Here is a 23,396-nt window from a genome sequence, read left to right on the forward strand (position 1 = left end):
CTCTGTGATACTAGTGAAAAACAACTTGCATTTTATCTCTGAAAGTTTACAAATTCACACTGAGTCATTACTGAAAGTTTATTTTGATCAGTATTACTTTTTTAAAAATCTAACAGGAACTATATTTTGATAAAAAGGTATTTCTAATTCAGGTATAGATTCAGAAAATTACTTAGGGACAGCTCTCTGTGACATTTGTTACAAATACAGTACATTTCAATATGACTGACATTGGTTTTGAGAATGTCAGAAAAGGTGAAAAAGCCTAAAGCAATAACTCCATAATGAAAAATACACTATCAAGGGTTTGTCCACAAGCACAGTACAGTACAGCGTCTTATTTCTGTTTTCATCCTTTTTATATTTTTAGTTGCATCACATTTCATTTTATTTGAATAATGTGAAGAGGGAGTTTGTCTCCCTCATTGTTTACAAGTGGCCGCTCTTGCTACAGATTACTGTGACTGTTTTCTATGCTCTCCTCAGACAACTGGAAAATTATAATCATAAGTTATACTTCTCTAAAGCATGTCCAGAGTATCCATTTACACGTTTAAAGCCCAGCAAAAAAGCACATCAGTACCAGAGTGATAATAGAAGAGTGGTGTCTAGTGGGCTCATCTGTACATAGCCAACACTGAGTTTTTGTTTACTTCAGAATCACCATTCAGGTTTGTACAAGTCTGAAAAAAAATTGCATTTCACGTTAAAAAAAAATCACAGGATAATGCTTGGTTTGTTTACATTAATATGACTCGTGCAACCCTGTTTTTTGACCTCCTAAGCATGTGGCTTGCAACAGTGTAATAAAGCAGACTGAACATCCATGTATGTATAAAAATCTGACGTCCATGGTAAATGTGTACTGGTCTATATACTGAGTGTGGATCATGTTTTACAGGAATTCATGCTAACGATGAACACGTTTATCCATAAATTACACAAATTTGTGTATCTGCTCTGATCTCTCTTGTCTGGTCTCTTGTCTGCCGACCATTGACCTGCTGCTTTGGTTTCCACAGAAACAGGGATGCTTCACAATGTGAAGCACAGAGTGAAAGGGCTGAATTGCTCGCTCTTTGTGTTCGTCATCAGAAAGAGTAATGTGCAGCATTTTCCAAGGCAAGACAGGCCTGACATTAACAAGCTTTGTTGTTGTATGTCCCCTCCCTGAAAGTCATGTAATGAAAACTGCAGTTGTTTCAGTTTTGTCAGATTAGCTTGTTGATCTAACGTGGGTCAGATTGTGCTGCCCTGAGATCGGAGAGGGATGCTCTCAAGAGAAAATAAAATATTGTTTGTTGTGGGAAGGAACAAAGTGCATGTGAAAATATGATATGTTATATGCCTGTTGGAAGGGATTTGGTTGTGAAATGGAGCTAGACACGAACACTAGGCAGCTTGGGAGCACTTGTCACCACCACACAGATAAACTGTAGGCTGCTTACTGTAAGTGCACACAGAGACCCCAGAGATCTACAGACTGTAATAATGAGGCCATCTTGTGGCTGCAGTGCATCAGGACCATGATCATTTCCTTCTGCATGTCATACATTGTAATATTTAGTGTGCCAATAATTGAGAGGTGGAAGGGGGATATTTTACATGCATTTGCAAGGCTGCAAATTTGTTGGCACAGTTTTGTTTGAGAAGAGGTGTATATCTGTCTAGAAATTTTAGTCATTTCATTTAAATTAAAACAGAATTTTAAAAAATCAAAAAGAATTTAAAGAGGTGTTTATGGAAATGTTGCTCCCATCTAAAAAAATATTTCAGTCCATCAGTCTTTTTTTCCGCCTACAGGGACTGTAATTTTAGAAGCTGGATTAACTAGAATTATCAGTAAAATACACCTCCGCTAGCCGGTCAAGTTTCAGGAAATATGGCCACAATAGTCTCTTTTGTTCCTGAGTTACAGTGTTCAATGATTTATTTATTTATTTGTCTTTTGCAGAACTTCCTGATTTCACAGTGAAGTTTATAGAGTCTAGTTATATTCTCACAGTAAATGAGCTAACGCCACATAAGTTTCAAACATGAGTTCGACCATGTGAAAGGACTTGTTTTCTTTGTGATACATATGAGAAAAGTCTAGAAGGGAATATGGATCACTGTATTGTATTGCCTTTGCAGAAATGCAAAAGAAAAGCTGAGACAAAGCGCCCTATGGTGTCTGGTTCAATATAATGTGTGGACCTCAGAGGTGCAATAGTTCACCCTAGACCAGATTTGGCCATGTGGAGTTAATGGACATCATCCATCCCCTGTGGGATAGTTAATGCCTGGTGGATAATGGACCAATAGAGAAGTTCTGCTGCAGACCTGAAGGACTGGGAGCCTGCAAGAAAACCATGGCTACAAGGTAAGTTTGTGTGAGAGAATAAATTCACTCAAGACAAGTACTCTTTATACCATAGCTACAGTTGTTATGTTTATCAGTGCTGTTCCCGTGTCTTTATGTTTATTTGGCAATAACAAACTAGGCTTCAAATTACTACAGTAAAACATTATGATAGGCAGTTCACAGATTCCATGACTATGATTTATTCCAGTCATATGACTTCCTCATTTCCGGCCTTTGTCTAAACCAAAAAGTGAGTTATGAAATCTTAGTGTGATGTGTGTGTGATACCACTTGATGAGGAGCAGCAGTTTCCAGATTAACTTCTAAATCAACAGAACAGTTAAGAGCGAAGGTTTTGTTTAGTTAAATAACCTATGACCATTTCTACAAATTATTATAACATCCTACAAACCTTTTTATTCTGAAGGTTTGACAGTCGGTCAGTGCTTCAGTAATCATAGGATGTTTCAATTATCAAATTCTGTAAATATGGAAAAAAAAAAACTATGATCAAGTAGCCTATTTAAACTACTTTCACTTGTATTGGAGGAGCACAGGAAGTGGATCCTGAAGGAGAGAGGACCTTGGGTAAATAAATAGAGTTGATTTTAGAAAAGAAAGGGTCCAATTAGTTTATAGCTTGTAGTAGTTCTGAGTGATTCCCTCCATCTCTCTATATCCATCTCTCTTTCTCTCTTAGGTATCCTGACCAAGCCTGATTTGGTGGACAAAGGCACAGAGCAGACAACCATTAACATTGTCCATAATGAGGTCATCTACCTGAAGAAGGGCTACATGATCGTCAGGTGCAGGGGCCAGAAGGAGATCACAGAAAAGATGTCTCTAACTGAGGCAATAGATAAAGAGAAAGCCTTCTTTAAGGATCATGCACATTTCCAGTAAGTTTATTTGTTTTGTAAATATGGAGCTAGTCCACATAACCATATGCAACCATGGCTACAAGGTAAGTTTGTGTGAGAGAATAAATTCACTCAAGACAAGTACCTACTCTTTATACCATAGCTACAGACTACAGTTGTTATGTTTATATCAGTGCTGTTCCCGTGTCTTTATGTTTATTTGGCAATAACATATAGGCTTCAAATTACTACAGTAAAACATTATGATAGGCAGTTCACAGATTCCATGACCATGATTTATTCCAGTCGTATGACTTCCTCATTTCCAGCCTTTGTCTAAAACAAAAGTGTGTTAAGAAATCTTAGTGTGATGTGTGTGTGATACCACTTGATGAGGAGCAGCAGTTTCCAGATGAACTTCTAAATCAACAGAACAGTTAAGAGCGAAGGTTTTGTTTAGTCCTATGGCCATTTCTACAAAATTTTATAACATCCTACAAACCTTTTTATTCTGAAGGTTTGACAGTCGGTCAGTGCTTCAGTAATCATAGGATGTTTCAATTATCAAATTATGTAAATATGGAGAAAAAAAAAAACTATGATAAACTACTTTCACTTGTATTGGAGTAGTATTTGATACTTTGACTAATATAATGTTAGCCACCATTACCTTATTACCTTCTATTATCTACGTATTCTTGCAAATCACTTATTGGTTTATTTCGACGGGACAATGCATAGGGCACTGAGTAGGCCTACATGAGTACATGCGTACTTAGCACTGTTGCGAAAGTATCTGTGTCAAAGGTGATATTTTTTAATGGGCTGTCGACTTACTCAAACTGAAAAATTGACACCTAGACCTACATGCTAAATGTATTGATGAAAGCAGGTCCTCATTTCAGCACGAGAGCTATGGGTAAGACTCGAGGAAACAAAACCTACACTAAGTTTCGATTTCCTGATGTTATTGCGCTCCCTCACTGAGCTGAGCTGCTCCTTCTTTCACAGTGCGTTTATCGCCGAGGAGAGATACAGCAGCAGCAGACAAGAAATCAGACTCATCACCATGAACAGCCTGAACCAACAATATGAGGAGAAAGTTCGTCCCTGCATCGACCTCATCGACTCTCTCCGCTCTCTGGGTGTAGACCAGGACTTGGCTCTGCCTGCCATCGCCGTGATAGGAGACCAAAGCTCGGGGAAGAGCTCCGTGCTGGAGGCGCTGTCCGGGGTGGCTCTGCCGAGAGGAAGTGGTGAGTAGGCCTAATCATAAAAGAGTGGGGGAAAAAATCTATTATGATGATGTCACCAATTAAGACCTCATTATTTACTCTTTCATTATTCAGCCAGAATTAAAAGTGCCTCTTTTCCACCAAAGCACCTGCGGAGCTAAGTAGCCTAACCGGTTTTTCGTGTTTCCACAGACAAAAAAAAGTCGATCCTTAATAGCCATAGAAATAAATACTTCATAAAAAATATTTTAAGTAGACATTAAGTACATTGTCTCTGTTCATTTTCATTTGTTTATTTTTACTATGGTTATTTTATATTTTCAACATAAAAAATCAACACTTGCTCCCCCACTCACTTGAAGCTCTTTTATTTAGTCAACGTTTCGGGTCTATTGACCTTCATCAGGACTTTTTACTTCTGTTGTGTGACCTCCTTTTAACAGAAGAAGAACAACAGAAGTAAAATACTGAGTCCTGATGAAGGTCAATAGACCGAAACGTTGAGAGCTTCAAGTGAGTGCAGGAGCAAGTGTTGATTTTTTATGTTGAACTTGACTGGGGATCTGCTCCCAGCACCACCCAAAGGAGAATGTGCATGCTGATTAAGCCTATAAAGGCCTACTATATTTTTCCCATATTTTGTGAATTGCTCATTAAAGGCATTGTGACAAGATGTCCTCTGGAACTGAAGATGAAGAGAAAAGAAGAAGGAGATAAGTGGTGTGGAAAGATCTCCTACCGTGGTCATGAGCCAGAAGACATAAAAAACCCTGAAGCAGTGGAGAAGAAGATTCGTAACGGTACAGTAACAGAATGCAGCATTCATAAGCATTTTGAGTTGATTTGTTGTTTCAGTGGTCAACACATCTTCAGATGCTGAATCATGTCTTCTCTCTTTCTCCAGCTCAGAATGAAATTGCCGGGGTCGGTGTGGGGATCAGTGATGACCTGATCAGTCTGGAGATCGCCTCTCCTGATGTTCCAGACCTGACTCTCATTGACCTGCCTGGCATCACTAGAGTGGCTGTAAAGGGACAACCAGAAAACATTGGAGACCAGGTTTGTTTATTCATGTTATCCCCAGTAAAAAATATTGGTAGCTCTTGAACAGATTGCCATGAAGGCTGATGGAATCTCTGGAGATAAAAAAAACACCATTTTGGCTTCCTATGAAATACTGCTGTGGTTATTGCAGCAACTCAAATGGTGATTGGACTGTACGTTTAAGGTGCAGTGTAGTAGGTTTGTTACTTCAGCAAAAGAAATGTGGGAAAACATCTGCACAACTCCAAAACATTAATATCAGTGGGTCCGGGTGCATAGTAAAAGTTGCAAAGTTTGCAAAGTTTATTGGCCAATAAACTTTCCATGCATTTCCATACATGAGAGCTGGATTCTATCATTCTTTGTTACTTCAGGACCCCGAGTAAAACACATTGGCAGCTCTTGAACAGATTATCACAAATCTGCATGGTACAAACAGTCTTGTCCTCTATTAACTCTGGACATCAGCATACAAAAACAAACACGCCTCAGAAATTGATTTTTTGCTTCCTATGAAATACTGTTGTGGTTATTACAGCAACTCAAGTGGTGATTGGACTGTACGTTTAATGATACTTTTCAGATAAAGAGACTGATCCAGAAGTTCATCACCAAACAAGAGACCATCAGTCTGGTGGTTGTTCCATGCAACGTGGACATAGCAACCACAGAGGCCTTGAAGATGGCACAGGAAGTGGATCCTGAAGGAGAAAGGACCTTGGGTAAATAAAGAGTTGATTTTAGAAAAGTCCAATCAGTTTATAGCTTGTAGTAGTTCTGAGTGGTTTCCTCCATCTCTCTCTCTATCTGTCTCTCTTTCTCTCTTAGGTATCCTGACCAAGCCTGATTTGGTGGACAAAGGCACAGAGCAGACAACCATTAACATTGTCCATAATGAGGTCATCCCCCTGAAGAAGGGCTACATGATCGTCAGGTGCAGGGGCCAGAAGGAGATCACAGAAAAGATGTCTCTAACAGAGGCAATAGATAAAGAGAAAGCCTTCTTTAAGGATCATGCACATTTCCAGTAAGTTTATTTGTTTTGTAAATATGCAGCTAGTCCACATAACCATATGCAAATAGTGATTTGCAGTTTGACATACTTTGTAACATGTATACAGTAACTTTTTTTATATATTTTCCAGGATCCTCTATGATGAAGGTCATGCCACTGTTCCCAAACTGGCAGAAAAACTCACCCTTGAGCTGGTGCATCACATCCAGGTGAATACTCCACCTGATTGATTTACTTCAGATTACTTTTCCCACTTCAGATGTGAATGGTCTGACTCTCTGTGTGATTTGCAGATATCTCTGCCTCGACTGGGAGAGCAGATAGAGGAGAAGCTAAAACAGACCCGAGAGGAGCTTGACAAATATGGCAGTGGACCCCCATCTGAAGAAATTGGGAAACTTGGTTACCTCATTGATGTGAGTTTATCAGACAACACCTTCTATACTTGAACATTGTTCCTCCTATCCAGTATAGTGTAGCTGATATATTGATTGACTGAATTTACCATGTTGTTTTATCTTCTCTTCTAGAGGGTGACGGAGTTTACACAGGATGTCATCAGCGTCACCAAAGGAGAAGAACTAAGAACTATACGCAAGTTCAATATATTTTCCACACTCAGGAAGGAGTTTTCAGTGTGGAGAGACACCATAGATAACTCCGAAATAACATGTAAGGGCATTGACGACTTCATCAATACATCAGTTTAGCAACCTAATACGTTTTTTATGACACTTTTTGTTTTTAATGTGGAAAAGGTAACCTGTTACCTGTATCATTTTCAAATACAATATTATAAAACTACTGTTACATTTATATTGCAGTCACCTGGAATATTGAGAGAGAGGTGGCTAATTTTGATCGACGGTACCGTGGGAGAGAACTGCCAGGTTTCATCAACTACAAGATCTTTGAGGACATGGTCAAGGAGCAGATCAAAAACCTGGAAGAACCAGCTGTCATGAAACTCAACCAGGTGTCAGGTATGTCTTACGATGAAACAATAACAACAATGACTGGCCATGTCAAGATTGTGATTGCATAGTTGTACCTTCTGATTTGTTTTTTTGTTTTTAAAGAAATTGTGAAGAGGGAGCTGTTCAAGTTGGCAGACAGCAGCCTGGTTGGATTTCCTAACCTCCTCAGGGCAGCTAAGGTATCCTCCCTGTTGTCAGTTGGCATTGTAAACCTATGACTAAATCCTGCTGGAGGTTTTCTGACACATTTTGTTCTTTAGATGAAGATTGAATCCATCAGGAAGGAGAAGGAGGCTACAGCAGAAGCCACGCTGAGGACCCAGTTTAAGATGGAGATGATTGTTTACACGCAGGACGGCAGATACAGCAAGAAGTTAGGCAAGAGGAAGAGGGATGAAGAACAGGCCAGTCTTTTATCCAACTCCAGGAACAGCAATGCTAGCAATACTCAGAATGGGGCTACACTGAAAGAGATGACTAAACACCTTAAATCCTATTACCAGGTGAGTGTCATTTTCAGGCTGCACGTTTTATTTTTGTGCTATATCCGGATTCCACGTAATCTTAACTGTGAAAGACACACCAAAACATATTGAAGCAGAAGCAGCTGCCCAAAAGCATCAAAATCAAAAGCACTGTCTTTCTTCTCTGTAAACCACAGATTGCAGGCCAGCGTCTGGCCGACCAGATCCCACTGGTGATCCGCTACCACCTGCTGCAGGAGTTGGCCGTTCAGCTGCAGAGGGAGATGCTGCAGATGCTTCAGGACAAGAAGAAGGCCGAGTCCCTGCTTCAAGAGGACTCCAGAGTAAGAACCCAGAGGAACCACCTTCAGAAACGTCTGGAGCGTCTGTCGAAGGCGCGTGACTTGTTGCTTGAGTTCAGCATGAACATTTACAACTTCAGCACACCAGAGTTCTCATAGAGGAAGTTGCTAAGTTGTTTGGAGATATTATTTATCTTTATTATCGTATTTCTGACATAACAACTAATTAAGTCATCTTGTTAAATCATCTTCTATTACATTGTCAGAGATTTCAGAGATGTTTTTGTCATGGTCATGCTTGTTCTGAATGACATGTCATGGTATATTGTATGTGTGGTTGTAAATGTTTGTGTGATTGAATTATTTTGTGGTTTGAGTAGAGGGTGGCTAATAAACACAACTTAACTGTTAACTGTTTGACATTTATTTGTTCATTAAATCCGATCGATACATATTGTTAGATACAGATATGTAACCTGGTGCAACAGGTGTTTTGTAGAAGGGAGTTCTTCCTGCATGATCAGATTTTTTTTAAATTTAGGTTGTAATATCCAAAGGAATAACTATAAAGCAAAATCAGCATGAAAACAACAGAGCAAATAAATCCAACAGTTCGCATCATGTGTGTATGTACAGTATATGTGAAGGTATGTGGTACCAACAAGAATAATACAATGATTATGTGTTATTTATTATTACAGATGTATTCTTATACAGTGTATTATACACTTTTTATTCATTACTGTAACTTAGATGGAGATCGGACCGTATTTGAAAATACATTCACCTCGATAAAAATGTCATCATCAATGTTGATCTAGATAACCATGAGTAGTTTCAAAAAAAGAAAATCCACCTTTTGGAGTTGTCCAGTCAGTCCAATAAGGATGCTATGGAATGACTTCAAGAGAGCCATTCACACCAGACATCCTAATAACATGGCTGAGCTGAAGCTAAGGACCAAGCCTCCAAAATTCATCTTCATCCAGTGTTGTGCAATTCTGGTCTGTACATGAAACGTTTGGTTGAGCTTATTGCTGCCAAAGGAGGTTCAACCAGTTATTAAATCCAAGGGTTCACTTACTTTTTCCACCTACACTGTGAATGTTTAATGGATGTGTTCGACAATGACATGAAATATTGTTTGTGTGGTATTAGGTTAAGCACATTGTGTTTGTGTATACTTAATTAGATGTAGATCGGTTAACGGCCAATTAATGCCGAAAACTAAGAAATTCCAAAGGTTTCACATTCTTTTCCTTTGTTGGTACATGTCACAAGTAAACCTAAGGAAACGAAACCTAACACACCACAACTTAACTTTCAGTTTCCTGCATCAGTGAAATACCGGCATCACTCTCAAATGGTTTAGATGCTGCTACAGCTGCTGCAGAGCTTAGTCTCAGCAGACTTTTCCAGTTTTTCTCAACAGGAGGCAAGAAAGATTCATCACCATGAACACTCTGAACCAACAATATGAGGAGAAAGTTCGTCCCTGCATCGACCTCATCGACTCTCTCCGCTCTCTGGGTGTAGAGAAGGACTTGGCTCTGCCTGCCATCGCCGTGATAGGAGACCAAAGCTCGGGGAAGAGCTCCGTGCTGGAGGCGCTGTCCGGGGTGGCTCTGCCAAGAGGAAGTGGTGAGTTATAAACAACTAAGAAGCCTATTGGTCTTTCAACCAGCGGGACAACATGTGGAAGATGATTAATTGTATTGGTCAATAATTATAATTATATTTGGGTATCGTTGCAGGTATAGTAAAGCGCTAGGCTATATAAATTCAGACCATTTACCTATTAAAAATACAGTAATTTCTTGTACACATAGTTGTAGGCTACATGTCACAGACAATAATTTAAATAAATTGAGTACGTTAATTTTTCTTTTTAATTAATTGATTTTCTGATCAAGTTTAGTGAGGACCTAACAGGCTGAAAACAGTCTGGCCATTACGGTAATAGCCTGACAACGATTTTTTTTTTTTTTTTTTTTTTTTTACAAAGAATGGAAAAAAGTTTTCTTTTCATTCATTTTCAGTTGTTTTGCATAGATTACATAAAACAAATGAGTCATCAACGGAGATTAAATCGTCACAAACCTGTATGGCTTGTTCAATAGCTGTTTGTTCTGGTGTGGATGAGGGCACCATGGCAGTCTGTTCAATAAAACAAGAATGCCACAAGACAAGTCCTCTCATTACTGCTGGCCAGGGGCGCCGCTAGGGATTTTGGGCCCCATGAAAAGAATCTTTACAGGGCCCCCAACACAGCGGCGAAATTTTTTGATGCTATTTTATATAATATTATGCATTTTAATGGTATTTTTTGACTATCATTACCATATTTGTGAAAGAGGAACAACATGGCAGTTGACGTACAGTAGGGGAAGAACTGAGCACTCTGAATACAATGGAATTCATTTTTCATTTCCCAACAGATTCACTAGGGTTGCAAAATTCCGGGAATTTTCAAAGTTGGAAACTTTCCATGGGAATTAACGGGAATATATGGGAATTAACGGGAATAAATCAGAAATTTACAAAATTGAAGGTTGGCCCTTAACAGGGAACTTAAATATAGTTGGAGAAAATATATTGTAGCATAATCTTGGCTAAAACAACCAGATTTATTGCAAGTGCACTTTAATATCTATGCTATTCCATGCACACAGCATACTGCTTACTGCAGGGCTATAGACCACGCCCCCTACATGCATTGTGCAATCCTCCATCACATGCACAGATGATTTCTTGAACCCTGGACTCCTTTCATTTAAAGGGACAACGAGGAGTTTTTGAAAGTGAAGTGTTTTCACACTACATTTCCCATGAGCCTCCATGCACGGTGACATTCTTGGACCGGCGCAAGACGGACGAAAGCAAAACATTTGCCAAGAATATTTTCATTGATCAAGAATGAAAGTCGGAGGTTGGAAGACGATCAGATACCGTCATAGTTCCAACCATAAACAGCAATTCGGTGACGTTATTCCCATGACCAACAGGGCAGCATCCGCGAAACCAAAACTAGGAAATGCTGGGCGAGCCGACCACTAAATAATAACAAAATAACGATAAAGACAAAATGATATATTTATCGAAAGTGGACCCATTAACAAGTGGGTAATGTAGTTCATCCACATTAATATGAGTCTTTTTTATAACCAAATAACTCCTTGTCCCTTTAACATTTTGAATGGGATTCTTTTTTTTTTGGGGGGGGGGCGGGGGGTTATTTTACTCAACATTCATGTTTTTGTTGTTCAGTAAAATAATTGATTGTTCAAACAAGAATTAAAACTTGATAAAGTTCTACTCACAAATATCTGTTGAAATGTCATGTTTTTTAATTGTATTTTGCATGGACGTCTGCTTATGACAAAACAAAATATTTACATTTATGTTTGGACATGATACAGTTTGTTTAAATTACCCCCAATTAGTTTATTCCCATACATTCCCATAATTTTTTTTTTTTTTTCTATTTCCAATTTGGAATATTTCCAAAATTCCCCAGCTTAACTTCCCATGGAAAGTTTCCGGAAAGTTTCCGGAAATATACCGGAAATTTTCCACCCCTTTGCAACCCTAAGATTCACCTTTGTATTGTTTTGAGACTGTAGTAAAATGTATTGTTATTGCAGGCGTTGATGTTTCCAAAACAATAAAGTTATTGTTACCAGGACATTGAAAATAAAACATTTGTGATTATATGTTAGTTAAAGCAGAAGTAAGCAGAATGTTTGTGTTAATATAAGCCTTAAATAGTTATATCTTCCGACAGCAATCACTTATATAGAGTGTTTGGACCGAAACACAGGTCTGTCAGTCACTCTGCTCTGCCGTAAGCCGAGGAGAAAACTTTCCTTGCATCCTACAACCTTTATCCAATGAGGAGAGAGAACGGCGTAAAGGGGCGGTCCTCTCTGTGTGTACAGCCAAGGGATGCGCGTGAATGTGGTGACATAGGGACGAGGGCGGGGACTGCTAAATCCATCGGCTGACAAGAAGTTAGCCAAAACTTCTGCTTTAATAACTTGGTGTCATTATTTTTACTGTATTATCATTTTATCATCATTAGGGGCCTCTCTGGGCCCCCCTCAATCATGGGCCCCTAGAATCCGTCTCCTTTACCCCCCCCTTTTCGGCGCCCCAGCTGCTGGCTTTGCAAATAACGTTGAGATCCTATACTGTACCTCAGGCAGTTAACAGGTGAGCATGCTGTATCCGTGCTAACACATTGGTGAGAGGCTTGCATAACAGACCATTTCTGTTTACTGTTCATTTTCACCAAGCAGAGAGGATTTCACTTTGAATTTTTCCCATTTCTTGTCATTTGCTCATCTGTAATTTAGGCATTGTAACAAGATGTCCTCTTGAACTGAAGATGAAGAGAAAGAAAGAAGGAGAGGAGTGGTACGGGAAGATAAGCTACCAGGAACATGAGGAGGAACTAGATGACCCTGCAGATGTGGAGAAAAAGATCAGAGAAGGTAACTGGTTGTTCTTAACTGTCACAATGAAAGAGCATTTAAGGAATACATAAAGGTTCAATGTTTGAGACATCTCCGTCTCTTTGTTATCTTCATATGCTGAATCGTGTCCCCTTTCTTTCTCTCTCCAGCTCAGGATGAAATGGCCGGGGTCGGTGTGGGGATCAGCGATGACCTGATCAGTCTGGTGATCGCCTCTCCTGATGTTCCAGACCTGACTCTCATTGACCTGCCCGGCATCGCCAGGGTGGCTGTAAAGGGACAACCAGAAAACATTGGAGACCAGGTGTGTTACTTCAACACACAGGGTAAAAGATATTGGCAGCTCTTGAACAGATTGAACAGAATCTGCATGGTGCAAACAGTCACTGTCCTCACAGGGTGAATCTTTAGCGCTGTAAACAGATAACAAACATGCTTCAGAAGGGTATGCTGGCTCAGTGTCATCATTTAATATGCACAACTCAGACCTGGAGATCAGAGGCAAACAGGATCAGTAATTAGGTCAGCAAACAGATCCAAGAATGATTGAACAAAATAAAAATCGCATGCCTGCTACATACATGAGGAGGGGAAGACAATGAGTCACATGTTAGGGATGGGGCCGACAGTCATAGGAGCGAGAAACGAACGGTGGCAGGAAGTGTGAAGCTGAAATGTGACAAAAAGGCCAGGCAGATTAAAAGCAGGAAGTGATGGATAATTATAAAGATAACAGAGGACATAACCTAGGTTGAGGACGCAACATGAGAAGGTTACACAGATTGTAGATAGATTTTCACAAAGACATGTGACCTTTGTGTCCCATCTCTACACATGATTTCTCATTGACTTTCATTAATTATGTGATTTTAACTGACAACAGCCATCTGACACTCAACTCATAGCTTGAAACACAATGTGATTTAATTCTCTCAGATAAAGAGACTGATCCAGAAGTTCATCACCAAACAAGAGACCATCAGTCTGGTGGTTGTTCCAAGCAACGTGGACATAGCAACCACAGAGGCCTTGAAGATGGCACAGCAGGTGGATCCTGAAGGAGAGAGGACCTTGGGTAAATAAATAGAGTTGATTTTAGAACAGGTCCATTCGGTTTATGGCTAGCTGATGTTCTGAGTGATTTCCTTTCTCTCTCTCCCTCTCTCTTTCTCAGGTATCCTAACTAAGCCTGATTTGGTGGACAAAGGCACAGAGGAGACAATCATTGACATTGTCCACAATGAGGTCATCCACCTGAAGAAGGGCTACATGATCGTCAAGTGCAGGGGTCAGAAGGAGATCACAGAGAGAGTGTCTTTAACTGAAGCAACGGAGAGAGAGAAAGCCTTCTTTACGGATCATGTACATTTCCAGTAAGTTCATTCTTTTGGGTAATTATACAAAATATGTGGTGTTTGACGGGTTGTGTAGCATGTCATGCTTTTTATTCTTGCCATAGGACTCTCTACAATGACGGCCATGCCACGGTTCCCAAACTGGCTGAAAAACTGACGCTTGAGCTGGTGCATCACATTGAAGTGAGTTGCTATTATTGCATCGCCTCAGCAATTGCTGTACCGTGAAAATTACGATAAGTTCCCTAAGTTATCAAAGGTTTGACCCCTGCTCTGTGACTTCCAGAAATCTCTGCCTCGACTGGAAGAGCAGATTGAGGAGAAACTTGCACAGACTCAGTCAGAGCTGGAGAGATACGGCACCGGGCCACCGTCTGATGCAGCCGAGAGACTCGTCTTCCTCATTGATGTGAGCTCCCACACAACATAAGACTTACCTGGCAGCAAATGCTCACCATCCTCAGCATTCGCTCATCTTTAAATGTTTGTTGGATAAATGATAAACTATTTTTTAACAGCTGTTTCTCCTGTCTCACACGTGTGTTCCAGAAAGTGACAGCGTTCACTCAGGATGCCATCAGTCTGTCTGCGGGAGAGGAGCTCAAGTGTGGAGAAAAACTTAATGTCTTCTCTATGCTCAGAAGAGAGTTTGGGAAGTGGATTTACCACCTTGACCGCTCAGGAGAAAACTGTGAGTGTTTCAGTTTAATCTGCTGTTAAAGGGATAGTTCACCCAAAATTGAAATTGCACTCATTATCTACTCACTCTCATGTCAACTAAGGGCTGGGATAAGTCCTCCGTGGCTTCTCTGAGTTACAGGGGGTCTCGGCGTAGCAGTGCATGTCCATATAACGGTTGCAAATGGATACCAACTGTCTTCGTAACAAAAAGGCACCAAAAAACATCCAAATACCTGCTGCTCGTATGTAATGTCCGTCTTGTATTGAAGCCCCGAAATGCGAAATTGTCCTGAAAAAAATTAAAGAAGTCTACATTTCAAGCTTGTTTTGTACCGGAAGCTTCTCGAAGCTCCTCTTCCCGTTCGTCCAAATTTGATGAACCAGGAAGAGGAGCTTCCACTACAAAAAAGCTTGAAAAATAGACTTATTTAATTTTGTTCGTGACAATTTCGCATTTCGGGGCTTCAATACAAGACGGACATTACATACGAGCAGCATGGAGGTATTTGGATGTTTTTTGGTGTCTTTTTGTTACGAAGACAGTTGGTATCCATTTGCAACCGTTATATGGACATGCACTGCTATGCCGAGACCCCCTGTAACTCAGAGAAGCCACGGAGGACTCTGAAACTTCTCCCAGCCCTTAATCGACATGAGGGTGAGTAGATAATGAGTGAAATTTCAATTTTGAGCTTTAAGCTGTCCATCTGTTGTGTCCTGAAATACATGTTTGTGTGTCACAGTTAATAAAAGAATTGATAGAGAGGTGGAGGACTATGAAGACAGGTACCGTGGGAGAGAACTGCCAGGTTTCATCAACTACAAGACCTTTGAGGTCATGGTCAAGGAGCAGATCAAACAACTGGAAGAACCAGCTGTCAAGAAGCTCAAGGATATTGGAGGTATATGACTATGTGAAAGATTTACTGCTTTTCTTTATTGCTAAATATTCTGAAGGGAAAATCAAAATGCTTTGATTTTTGTTATATTTCCATTTTCTTCAGATGCTGTCAGGAAAGTGTTCATTCAGCTGGCCAGTGGTAGCTTCCCAGGATTTCCTAACCTCATGAAAACAGCAAAGGTCTTCTTTAAATCAGATTTTGATTTTGTACATCACTGTTATTATTTTGGCAGCCAAAATAATAAAATTGCATAAGTTTTGGTAGTGTTCTGACTGACCAGAGTTTCATTTTCCAGGCAAAGATTGAAGCCATAAAGCAAGAAAAAGAGGTCTCTGCTGAAACCATGCTGAGAACTCAGTTCAAGATGGAGATGATCGTTTACTCTCAGGACAGAACCTACAGCAGCAGTTTGACTGACAGGAAGAGAGAGGAGAATGAGGAGGATGAGGAAGACAAAAGGAGTATTGTGTACTGCAGGGATAATCATGCAACACTTCAGGAGCTGATGTTGCACCTCAAATCTTATTACAATGTAAGTTTTGATTTAGCACAAGATTCATGAACAAAAACAATAACCGTAAGTTATAGACAGAAGCTTTGTATTTCTTCAATAACTGGTCTGTTCTCTTTCCTCCCTCAGATTGCCAGCCAGCGTCTGGCTGACCAGATCCCACTGGTGATCCGCTTCCAGATGTTGCAAGAGTGTGCTGTCCAGCTGCAGAGGGAGATGCTGCAGATGCTTCAGGATAAGGAGAATGTGGACTTCTTGCTGAAGGAGGACATGGACATCGGCAACAAAAGAGCTGCTTTGCAGAGTCGCCTCAATCGTCTCATGAAGGCCCGTGCATATCTGGTTGAGTTCTAGAGGCTGAGGCCCTAAAAGTATGGTTATGGCACAGTTGTAGTTGGATTGTACTGTATACACAATGTACCTGGCTGAGACCAGTTTTTATGAATAGAGCAATAGATATAAGTCTGTTTCTGTCCTCTGCCTTTGAACTGTTGATAAAACCGTGTACTTTAGCTCCCCCTTGTGGCATTAGATTGGTATTAGATTGGTAACTGTAATAAATTATTTGGTGTCAGTCAATTAGCAAATGTGGTCAATCACCTTCAGCAATGTAAAAGTCTGCATAAGATATACATACAAAATTGATTTAGTCCTAAAACTACCTAAAATATGTAGTTTTTCTGATAACAACTAGTAGGTTATATAAAAGTATATTAACTGTTTTGATAAATAAACTGAACAATACAGATGGGAACAAGTCAAGTTTATTCAAAAATACATACAAAAACAATTCCTAGATAAAAACAAATAATTTAAAAGCAGTCAACTTCATTTCTTCAAGTCAGGATCTCTCCATGTTCATTCTCCATTATTATTATTCAAAGTAAAATCAGTCACATACACTGATTATCATGTCAAGCAAAACTGTCATGATAGAATAAGCAAAATGATTATACATTTGGAATAGACATAGACTGACTTACTTGAGTGTTTCGTGATGGTCTGGGTGTTGCTGGATAACCTTAGCTAAAGCGTCATACTCTGAAAAGAAATAAAGTCAGTGTGTCAAATATACATTTTTGCAACCCACATTGCTAATAAATAGATAAGAAATAGAAGCTACACTTGTTTTCTGTGTGATACCTGTGAGAAAAGTCTAGAAGAGAATATCAATCACTGAGAAATGCAAAAGACAAACCTGAGACAAAGCGCTCTCTGGTGTCTGGTTCAATATAATGTGTGGACCTCAGAGGCACAATAGTTAATCCTAGACCAGATTTGGCCATGTGGAGTTAATGGACATCATCCATTCCCTGTGGGATAGTTAATGCCTGGTGGATAACAACATAGAGAAGTTCTGCTGCAGACCTGAAGGAGTGGAAGCCTGCAAGAGAACCATGGTTACAAAGTAAGTTTGTGTGAGAGAATAAATTCACTCTCTGGAGAAAAGTACTCTTTAGCTACAGTTGTTATGTTCATATTAGTGTTGTTCCTGTGTCTTTATGTTTATTTTACAATCACAGACTAATAAGGCTACACATGACTACAATAAAACATAATGATAGGCAATTCACAGATTCCATGACAATGATTTATTCCAGTCATGTGACTTCCTCAAATCCAGTCTTTGTCTAAAACAAAAGTGTGTTAAGAAATCTCAGTTTGATGTGTGTGATACTACTTGATGAGGAGCAGCAGTTCTTCCGATGAACTTCTAAATCAACAGCTTAAGGCTGCTGTTTAAGGGTTTGGTCAAATAAGCTATATGGCCATTTCTACAGCATTTTATAACATCCTACAAACCTTTTATTCTGTAGGTTCAACAGTCAGTCAGTGCGTCAGTAATAATGGGATGTTTTAATAATCACATTTTGTAATGTGTAGACATAAAAAACAACGAAGTATTTAAACTACTTTCACTTGTATTCGAGTAGTATTTAAAAAGATATGAGCCACCATTAACTTTTTTAATCTACTAATTTATTGCAAATCATAGTATCTGTGTCAAAGGTCATATTTGTATAGGTTTAAATGGGTTGTCGACCTACACAAACTGAAAAATTGACACCTACTACATGCTTTCAAATCACGTCGTAGCCTGTTGATGAAAGCAGGTCCTCATCTCAGCAGGAGAGCTATGAGTAAAACTCGAGGAAACAATACACTTCAGTTTCGATTTCCTGATGTTATTGCGCTGCCCCCACTCCGAGCTGCTCCTCGTTCACAGTGCGTTCGTCGCCGAGGAGAGATACAGCAGCAGACAAGAAATCAGACTCATCACCATGAACAGCCTGAACCAGCAGTATGAGGAGAAAGTTCGTCCCTGCATCGACCTCATCGACTCTCTCCGCTCTCTGGGTGTAGAGAAGGACTTGGCTCTGCCTGCCATCGCCGTGATAGGAGACCAAAGCTCGGGGAAGAGCTCCGTGCTGGAGGCGCTGTCCGGGGTGGCTCTGCCGAGAGGAAGTGGTGAGTAATCATCATAAAAGAGTCAGTGTAAAAAAAAAAAACCCAAACCGGTTTTTGTGTTTCCACATCTGAATAGGCTTTATGCAGAGCCACTACTTCCTGAATTTAAAACAGGTTCCTTTATTTCCTCTCTAACATTATTGGACAAACTGATTAATCCGTGTGTCTGACTTCAGTAGTCACAACAATGGTCAGACACACCAGGATTAATCAGTTTGTCCAATAATGTTAGACAGAAAATAAAGTAACGTGTTTTAAGTTCAGGAAGTAGTGGAGCTCTGCATAAAGCCTATTGACCCTTATAGCCACAGGATATTTATATCATGTAGGCTAATGTAAAATCAAACAAAATGTAATATTTAGGTCTCTGTTCATTTCCATTTGTTTTATTTTAATGTGAAATGTCCCCCCCCCCCCCCATGTTTGTCAATTGCTCATCGGTATTCAAGGCATTGTGACAAGATGTCCTCTGGAACTGAAGATGAAGAGAAAGGAAGAAGGAGCGAAGTGGTGTGGAAAGATCTCCTACCGTGGTCATGAGCCAGAAGACATAAAAAACCCTGAAGCAGTAGAGAAGAAGATTCGTAAAGGTACAGTCACAGTATGCAACCTTCATAGCTTATTTTGAGTTGATTTGTTGGTTCAGTGGTCGACACATCTTCAAAAACCGAATCATGTCTTCTCTCTCTCTCTCCAGCTCAGAATGAAATTGCCGGGGTCGGTGTGGGGATCAGTGATGACCTGATCAGTCTGGAGATCGCCTCTCCTGATGTTCCAGACCTGACTCTCATTGACCTGCCCGGCATCGCCAGGGTGGCTGTAAAGGGACAACCAGAAAACATTGGAGACCAGGTTTGTTTATTCATGTTATCCCCAGTAAAAAATATTGGTAGCTCTTGAACAGATTGCCATGAAGGCTGATGGAATCTCTGGAGATCAAAAACAAATACAAAATTAAGAAACTGATTTGTAGCTTCCTATGAAATACTGCTGTGGTTATTACAGCAACTCAAATGGTGATTACTGTACGTTTAAGGTGTAGTGTATTGATACTTTTCAGATAAAGAGACTGATCCAGAAGTTCATCACCAAACAAGAGACCATCAGTCTGGTGGTTGTTCCATGCAACGTGGACATAGCAACAACAGAGGCCTTGAAGATGGCACAGGAAGTGGATCCTGAAGGAGAGAGGACCTTGGGTAAATAGAGTTAATTTTAGAACAGGTCCAATCAGTTTATAGCTTTATAGTAGTAGTAGTGGTTTCCTCCATCTCTCTTTCTTAGGTATCCTGACCAAGCCTGATTTGGTGGACAAAGGCACAGAGGAGACAATCATTGACATTGTCCATAATGAGGTCATCCCCCTGAAGAAGGGCTACATGATCGTCAGGTGCAGGGGCCAGAAGGAGATCACAGAGAGGGTGTCTCTAACTGAAGCAACAGAGAGAGAGAAAGCCTTCTTTACAGATAATGCACATTTCCAGTAAGTTCATTTGTTTTGTAAATATGCAGCTATTTGACATTAATACATGCGAAAAGTAATTTGCATTTTGACACACTTTGTAAGGATCCTCTATGATGAAGGTCATGCCACTGTCCCCAAACTGGCAGAAAAACTCACCCTTGAGCTGGTGCATCACATCCAGGTGAATACTCCTACCTGATTTATTTATTTGTTTATTTAAAAAGACAGTGTGCAGTGACATTAATTATTGAGAAAATAAAAGCTACCCACGAGGGTTGCCCCATCCCTGGAGGTACCCACCAAGGTAACCTAATGCAGTTCCAGTCTTGATGCTGGTACTGTATTTTCGGGTTGTTTTTTGGATGCCCGGTAGGGATGAGGCTACCCACAAGGGTAGTCTCATCCCTACAGGTGACTTTTCCAACTTCAGATGCGGATGTTCTGACTCTCTGTGTGATTTGCAGAGAACTCTGCCTCGACTGGGAGAGCAGATAGAGGAGAAGCTAAAACAGACCCGAGAGGAGCTTGACAAATATGGCAGTGGACCCCCATCTGAAGAAATTGGGAAACTTGGTTACCTCATTGACGTGAGTTTATCAGACAACACCTTCTATACTTGAACATTGTTCCTCCTATCCAGTATAGTGTAGCTGATATTGATTGACAGAATTTGCCATATTGTTTTATCTTCTCTTCTAGAGGGTGACAGAGTTTACACAGGATGTCATCAGCGTCACCAAAGGAGAAGAACTAAGAACTACACGCAAGTTCAATATATTTTCCATACTCAGGAAGGAGTTTTCAGTGTGGAGAGGGACCATAAATGTCTCTGAAATAACATGTAAGGGCATTGATGACTTGATCATTACGTCATTTTAACAATTCAATATGTAAAAAGTTTAGTAACACAGTTTTAATGATACGTTTTGTTTTTAACTTGAAAAAGTAACCTGTTTTACACTTTCAAATACAATATCATAAAACTACTGTTACATTCATATTGCAGTCACCAGTGATATAGAGAGAGAGGTGGGTAATTATGATCGACGGTACCGTGGGAGAGAACTGCCAGGTTTCATCAACTACAAGACCTTTGAGGACATGGTCAAGGAGCAGATCAAAAACCTGGAAGAACCAGCTGTCAAGAAACTCAACCAGGTGTCAGGTATGTCTTATCATGATGAAACAATAACAACAATGACTGGCCATGTCAGTGTGTGATTGCATAGTTGTACCTTCTGAATTGTATTTGTTTTTTTTGTTGTTTTTTTTAAAGAAATTGTGAAGAGGGAGCTGTTCAAGTTGGCAGACAGCAGTCTGGTTGGATTTCCTAACCTCCTCAGGGCAGCTAAGGTATCCTCCCTATTGTCAGTTGGCATTGTAAACCTATGACTAAATCCTGCTGGAGGTTTTCTGACACATTTTGTTCTTTAGATGAAGATTGAATCCATCAGGAAGGAGAAGGAGGCTACAGCAGAAGCCATGCTGAGGACCCAGTTTAAGATGGAGATGATTGTTTACACACAGGACGACAGATACAGCAAGAAGTTAGGCAAGTGGAAGAGGGATGAGGTACAGAGTGGTGTGAAGACCAACAAGACTGCCTTTGGGACCAATAGTCAGAATGGGGCTACACTGAAAGAGATGACTAAACACCTTAAATCCTATTACCAGGTACGTGTCTTTTACAGGCTGCACGTTTTATTTTTGTGCTATACAGAACACGTACACTGGTTTCCAAATCGTAACTGTGACAGAAAGACAAACATAAACATATTAAAGCAGTTATTTCACTGTTGTGTGTGAAAAGTGACAGTCATCGTGGACCGCTGTCACATTGAAGTGCTGCCCAAAAGCATCAAAATCAAAAGCACTGTCATTCTTCTCTGTAAACCACAGATTGCAGGCCAGCGTCTGGCCGACCAGATCCCGCTGGTGATCCGCTACCACCTGCTGCAGGAGTTGGCCGTCCAGCTGCAGAGGGAGATGCTGCAGATGCTTCAGGACAAGAAGAAGACTGAGTCCCTGCTTCAAGAGGACTCCAGAGTAAGAACCCAGAGGAAAAGCCTTCAGAAACGTCTGGAGCGTCTGTCAAAGGCGCGTGACTTGTTGCTTGAGTTCAGCATGAACATTTACAACTTCAGCACACCAGAGTTCTCATACGAAGATGAAGACGAATACGAAGACGAAGATGATTAATTTTATTAATCCCCAAAGGGAAATTCATTTGTCTGTCAGCTCATCTACCATTTGCAGAAAAATTTTAAAAGCCTGATGGCTGAAGGTACAAAGGATCTTCTATATTTCTCCATTCTGCAGTGAAGAGAGAGGAGCTGTCCACCACCACCGTTTTCTTGGTCCATCCAGGTGTTATGAAGTGGATGATCTGAGTTGTTCAGAATGGCCCCGACCATCTTCATTGCGCTTCACTCCACCACATCCCCCAGTGAATCCATCAGGGAAACATGATTGAAGTCTCTAGGTATTATTAAAAGTGCCTCATGATGTTTATGGATTTACACAAGTATTGTTATGATTTGAAAAAAAGTTGTTGGAGATATTATTTATCTTTGGAGATATTTGTATTTCTGAAATAACTAATGGATTCATCTTGTTACATTATCTTCTATTACATTTTCAGAGAATTCAGAGATTTTTATCATGGCCATGTTTTTCCTGAATGGCATGTCATACAGTACAGTATGTATGGTTGTTTTAAATGTTTGTCTTTATTTTGTGGTTTGAGGAGGGTGGCTAATAAACATGAGGTTAAAGTGACGTGTATTTGTACATTAAATCCGACTTAGATACAGATATGTAGCCTGGTGCAACAGTTGTTTTGTAGAAGGGAGTTCTTCCTGCATGGTCCGGTTATTTAAATTTGCATTTAAATATTCAAAGGAATAACTGTTAAGCAAATTAGCATGAAAACAACAGAGTAAATAAATCCAACTGGCCGCATGTGTGTATGTATATGTGAAGGTATGTGGTATAGACACAGACAATACAGTGATTTATTTGTTTATTATGGAACATTTATGTACTGTAGTAGATAAAAATCCCATCAGGTTCACGTACTTCTCCTTGTTACCTAATTGCCCATAGTAAAAGTTTATGGAGAATTGTAAATCAATTAAATGTCATCATCAGTGTTGATAGACTGATAGCTTCTCCCAACAGTATGAATTTACAAGGCCACTAGTAATTTAATTTATTAGCTATAACTGTGTCGCCCCTGCCTTGACACGAGAGCTATGAGTAAAACTCGAGGAAACAAAACCTACACTATAAGTTTCG

At 40.0% G+C, this 23,396-nt stretch overlaps 3 protein-coding genes across 4 annotated transcripts; all 3 read left to right on the plus strand.

Moving 5' to 3' along the window:
- Positions 1-1,030: 1,030 nt before the first annotated feature.
- On the plus strand, positions 1,031-8,622 carry LOC310985633 (interferon-induced GTP-binding protein Mx-like; the record flags this gene model as incomplete). The annotated part of the gene is made up of 14 exons (XM_083971252.1): positions 1,031-1,100; positions 3,045-3,243; positions 4,216-4,460; positions 5,099-5,239; positions 5,344-5,498; positions 6,067-6,205; positions 6,312-6,510; positions 6,629-6,707; positions 6,792-6,914; positions 7,029-7,170; positions 7,323-7,481; positions 7,578-7,654; positions 7,736-7,978; positions 8,137-8,622. 14 exons carry the CDS (start codon positions 1,031-1,033, stop codon positions 8,398-8,400), a joined length of 2,235 nt encoding a protein of 744 aa, XP_083827378.1. The 3' UTR covers positions 8,401-8,622.
- LOC310986606 (interferon-induced GTP-binding protein Mx) lies at positions 4,295-16,852 on the plus strand. 2 transcript variants are annotated; one of them, XM_083972581.1, is made up of 12 exons: positions 4,295-4,460; positions 12,597-12,734; positions 12,866-13,020; positions 13,653-13,791; positions 13,891-14,089; positions 14,176-14,254; positions 14,358-14,480; positions 14,621-14,762; positions 15,496-15,654; positions 15,757-15,833; positions 15,950-16,186; positions 16,295-16,852. In XM_083972581.1, exons 2-12 carry the CDS (start codon positions 12,629-12,631, stop codon positions 16,517-16,519), a joined length of 1,641 nt encoding a protein of 546 aa, XP_083828707.1. In that variant the 5' UTR covers positions 4,295-4,460; positions 12,597-12,628; the 3' UTR covers positions 16,520-16,852. The 2 variants fall into 2 exon arrangements, with proteins under 2 accessions (XP_083828707.1, XP_083828706.1); XM_083972580.1 differs by lacking the exon at positions 4,295-4,460 and adding an exon at positions 9,587-9,882.
- Positions 16,853-18,408: 1,556 nt separating this feature from the next.
- LOC310986605 (interferon-induced GTP-binding protein Mx-like) lies at positions 18,409-22,877 on the plus strand. Its single transcript, XM_083972579.1, has 12 exons — positions 18,409-18,634; positions 19,084-19,224; positions 19,332-19,486; positions 19,695-19,833; positions 19,919-20,117; positions 20,202-20,280; positions 20,564-20,686; positions 20,799-20,940; positions 21,106-21,264; positions 21,376-21,452; positions 21,534-21,773; positions 21,999-22,877. The coding sequence occupies exons 1-12, from the start codon at positions 18,448-18,450 to the stop codon at positions 22,296-22,298; spliced, it is 1,941 nt and encodes a 646-aa protein (XP_083828705.1). The 5' UTR covers positions 18,409-18,447; the 3' UTR covers positions 22,299-22,877.
- Positions 22,878-23,396: the final 519 nt, after the last annotated feature.

Source organism: Trachurus trachurus (genome assembly GCF_905171665.1).
Source record: "Trachurus trachurus genome assembly, chromosome: 5".
NCBI classification, from domain to species: Eukaryota; Metazoa; Chordata; class Actinopteri; order Carangiformes; family Carangidae; genus Trachurus; species Trachurus trachurus.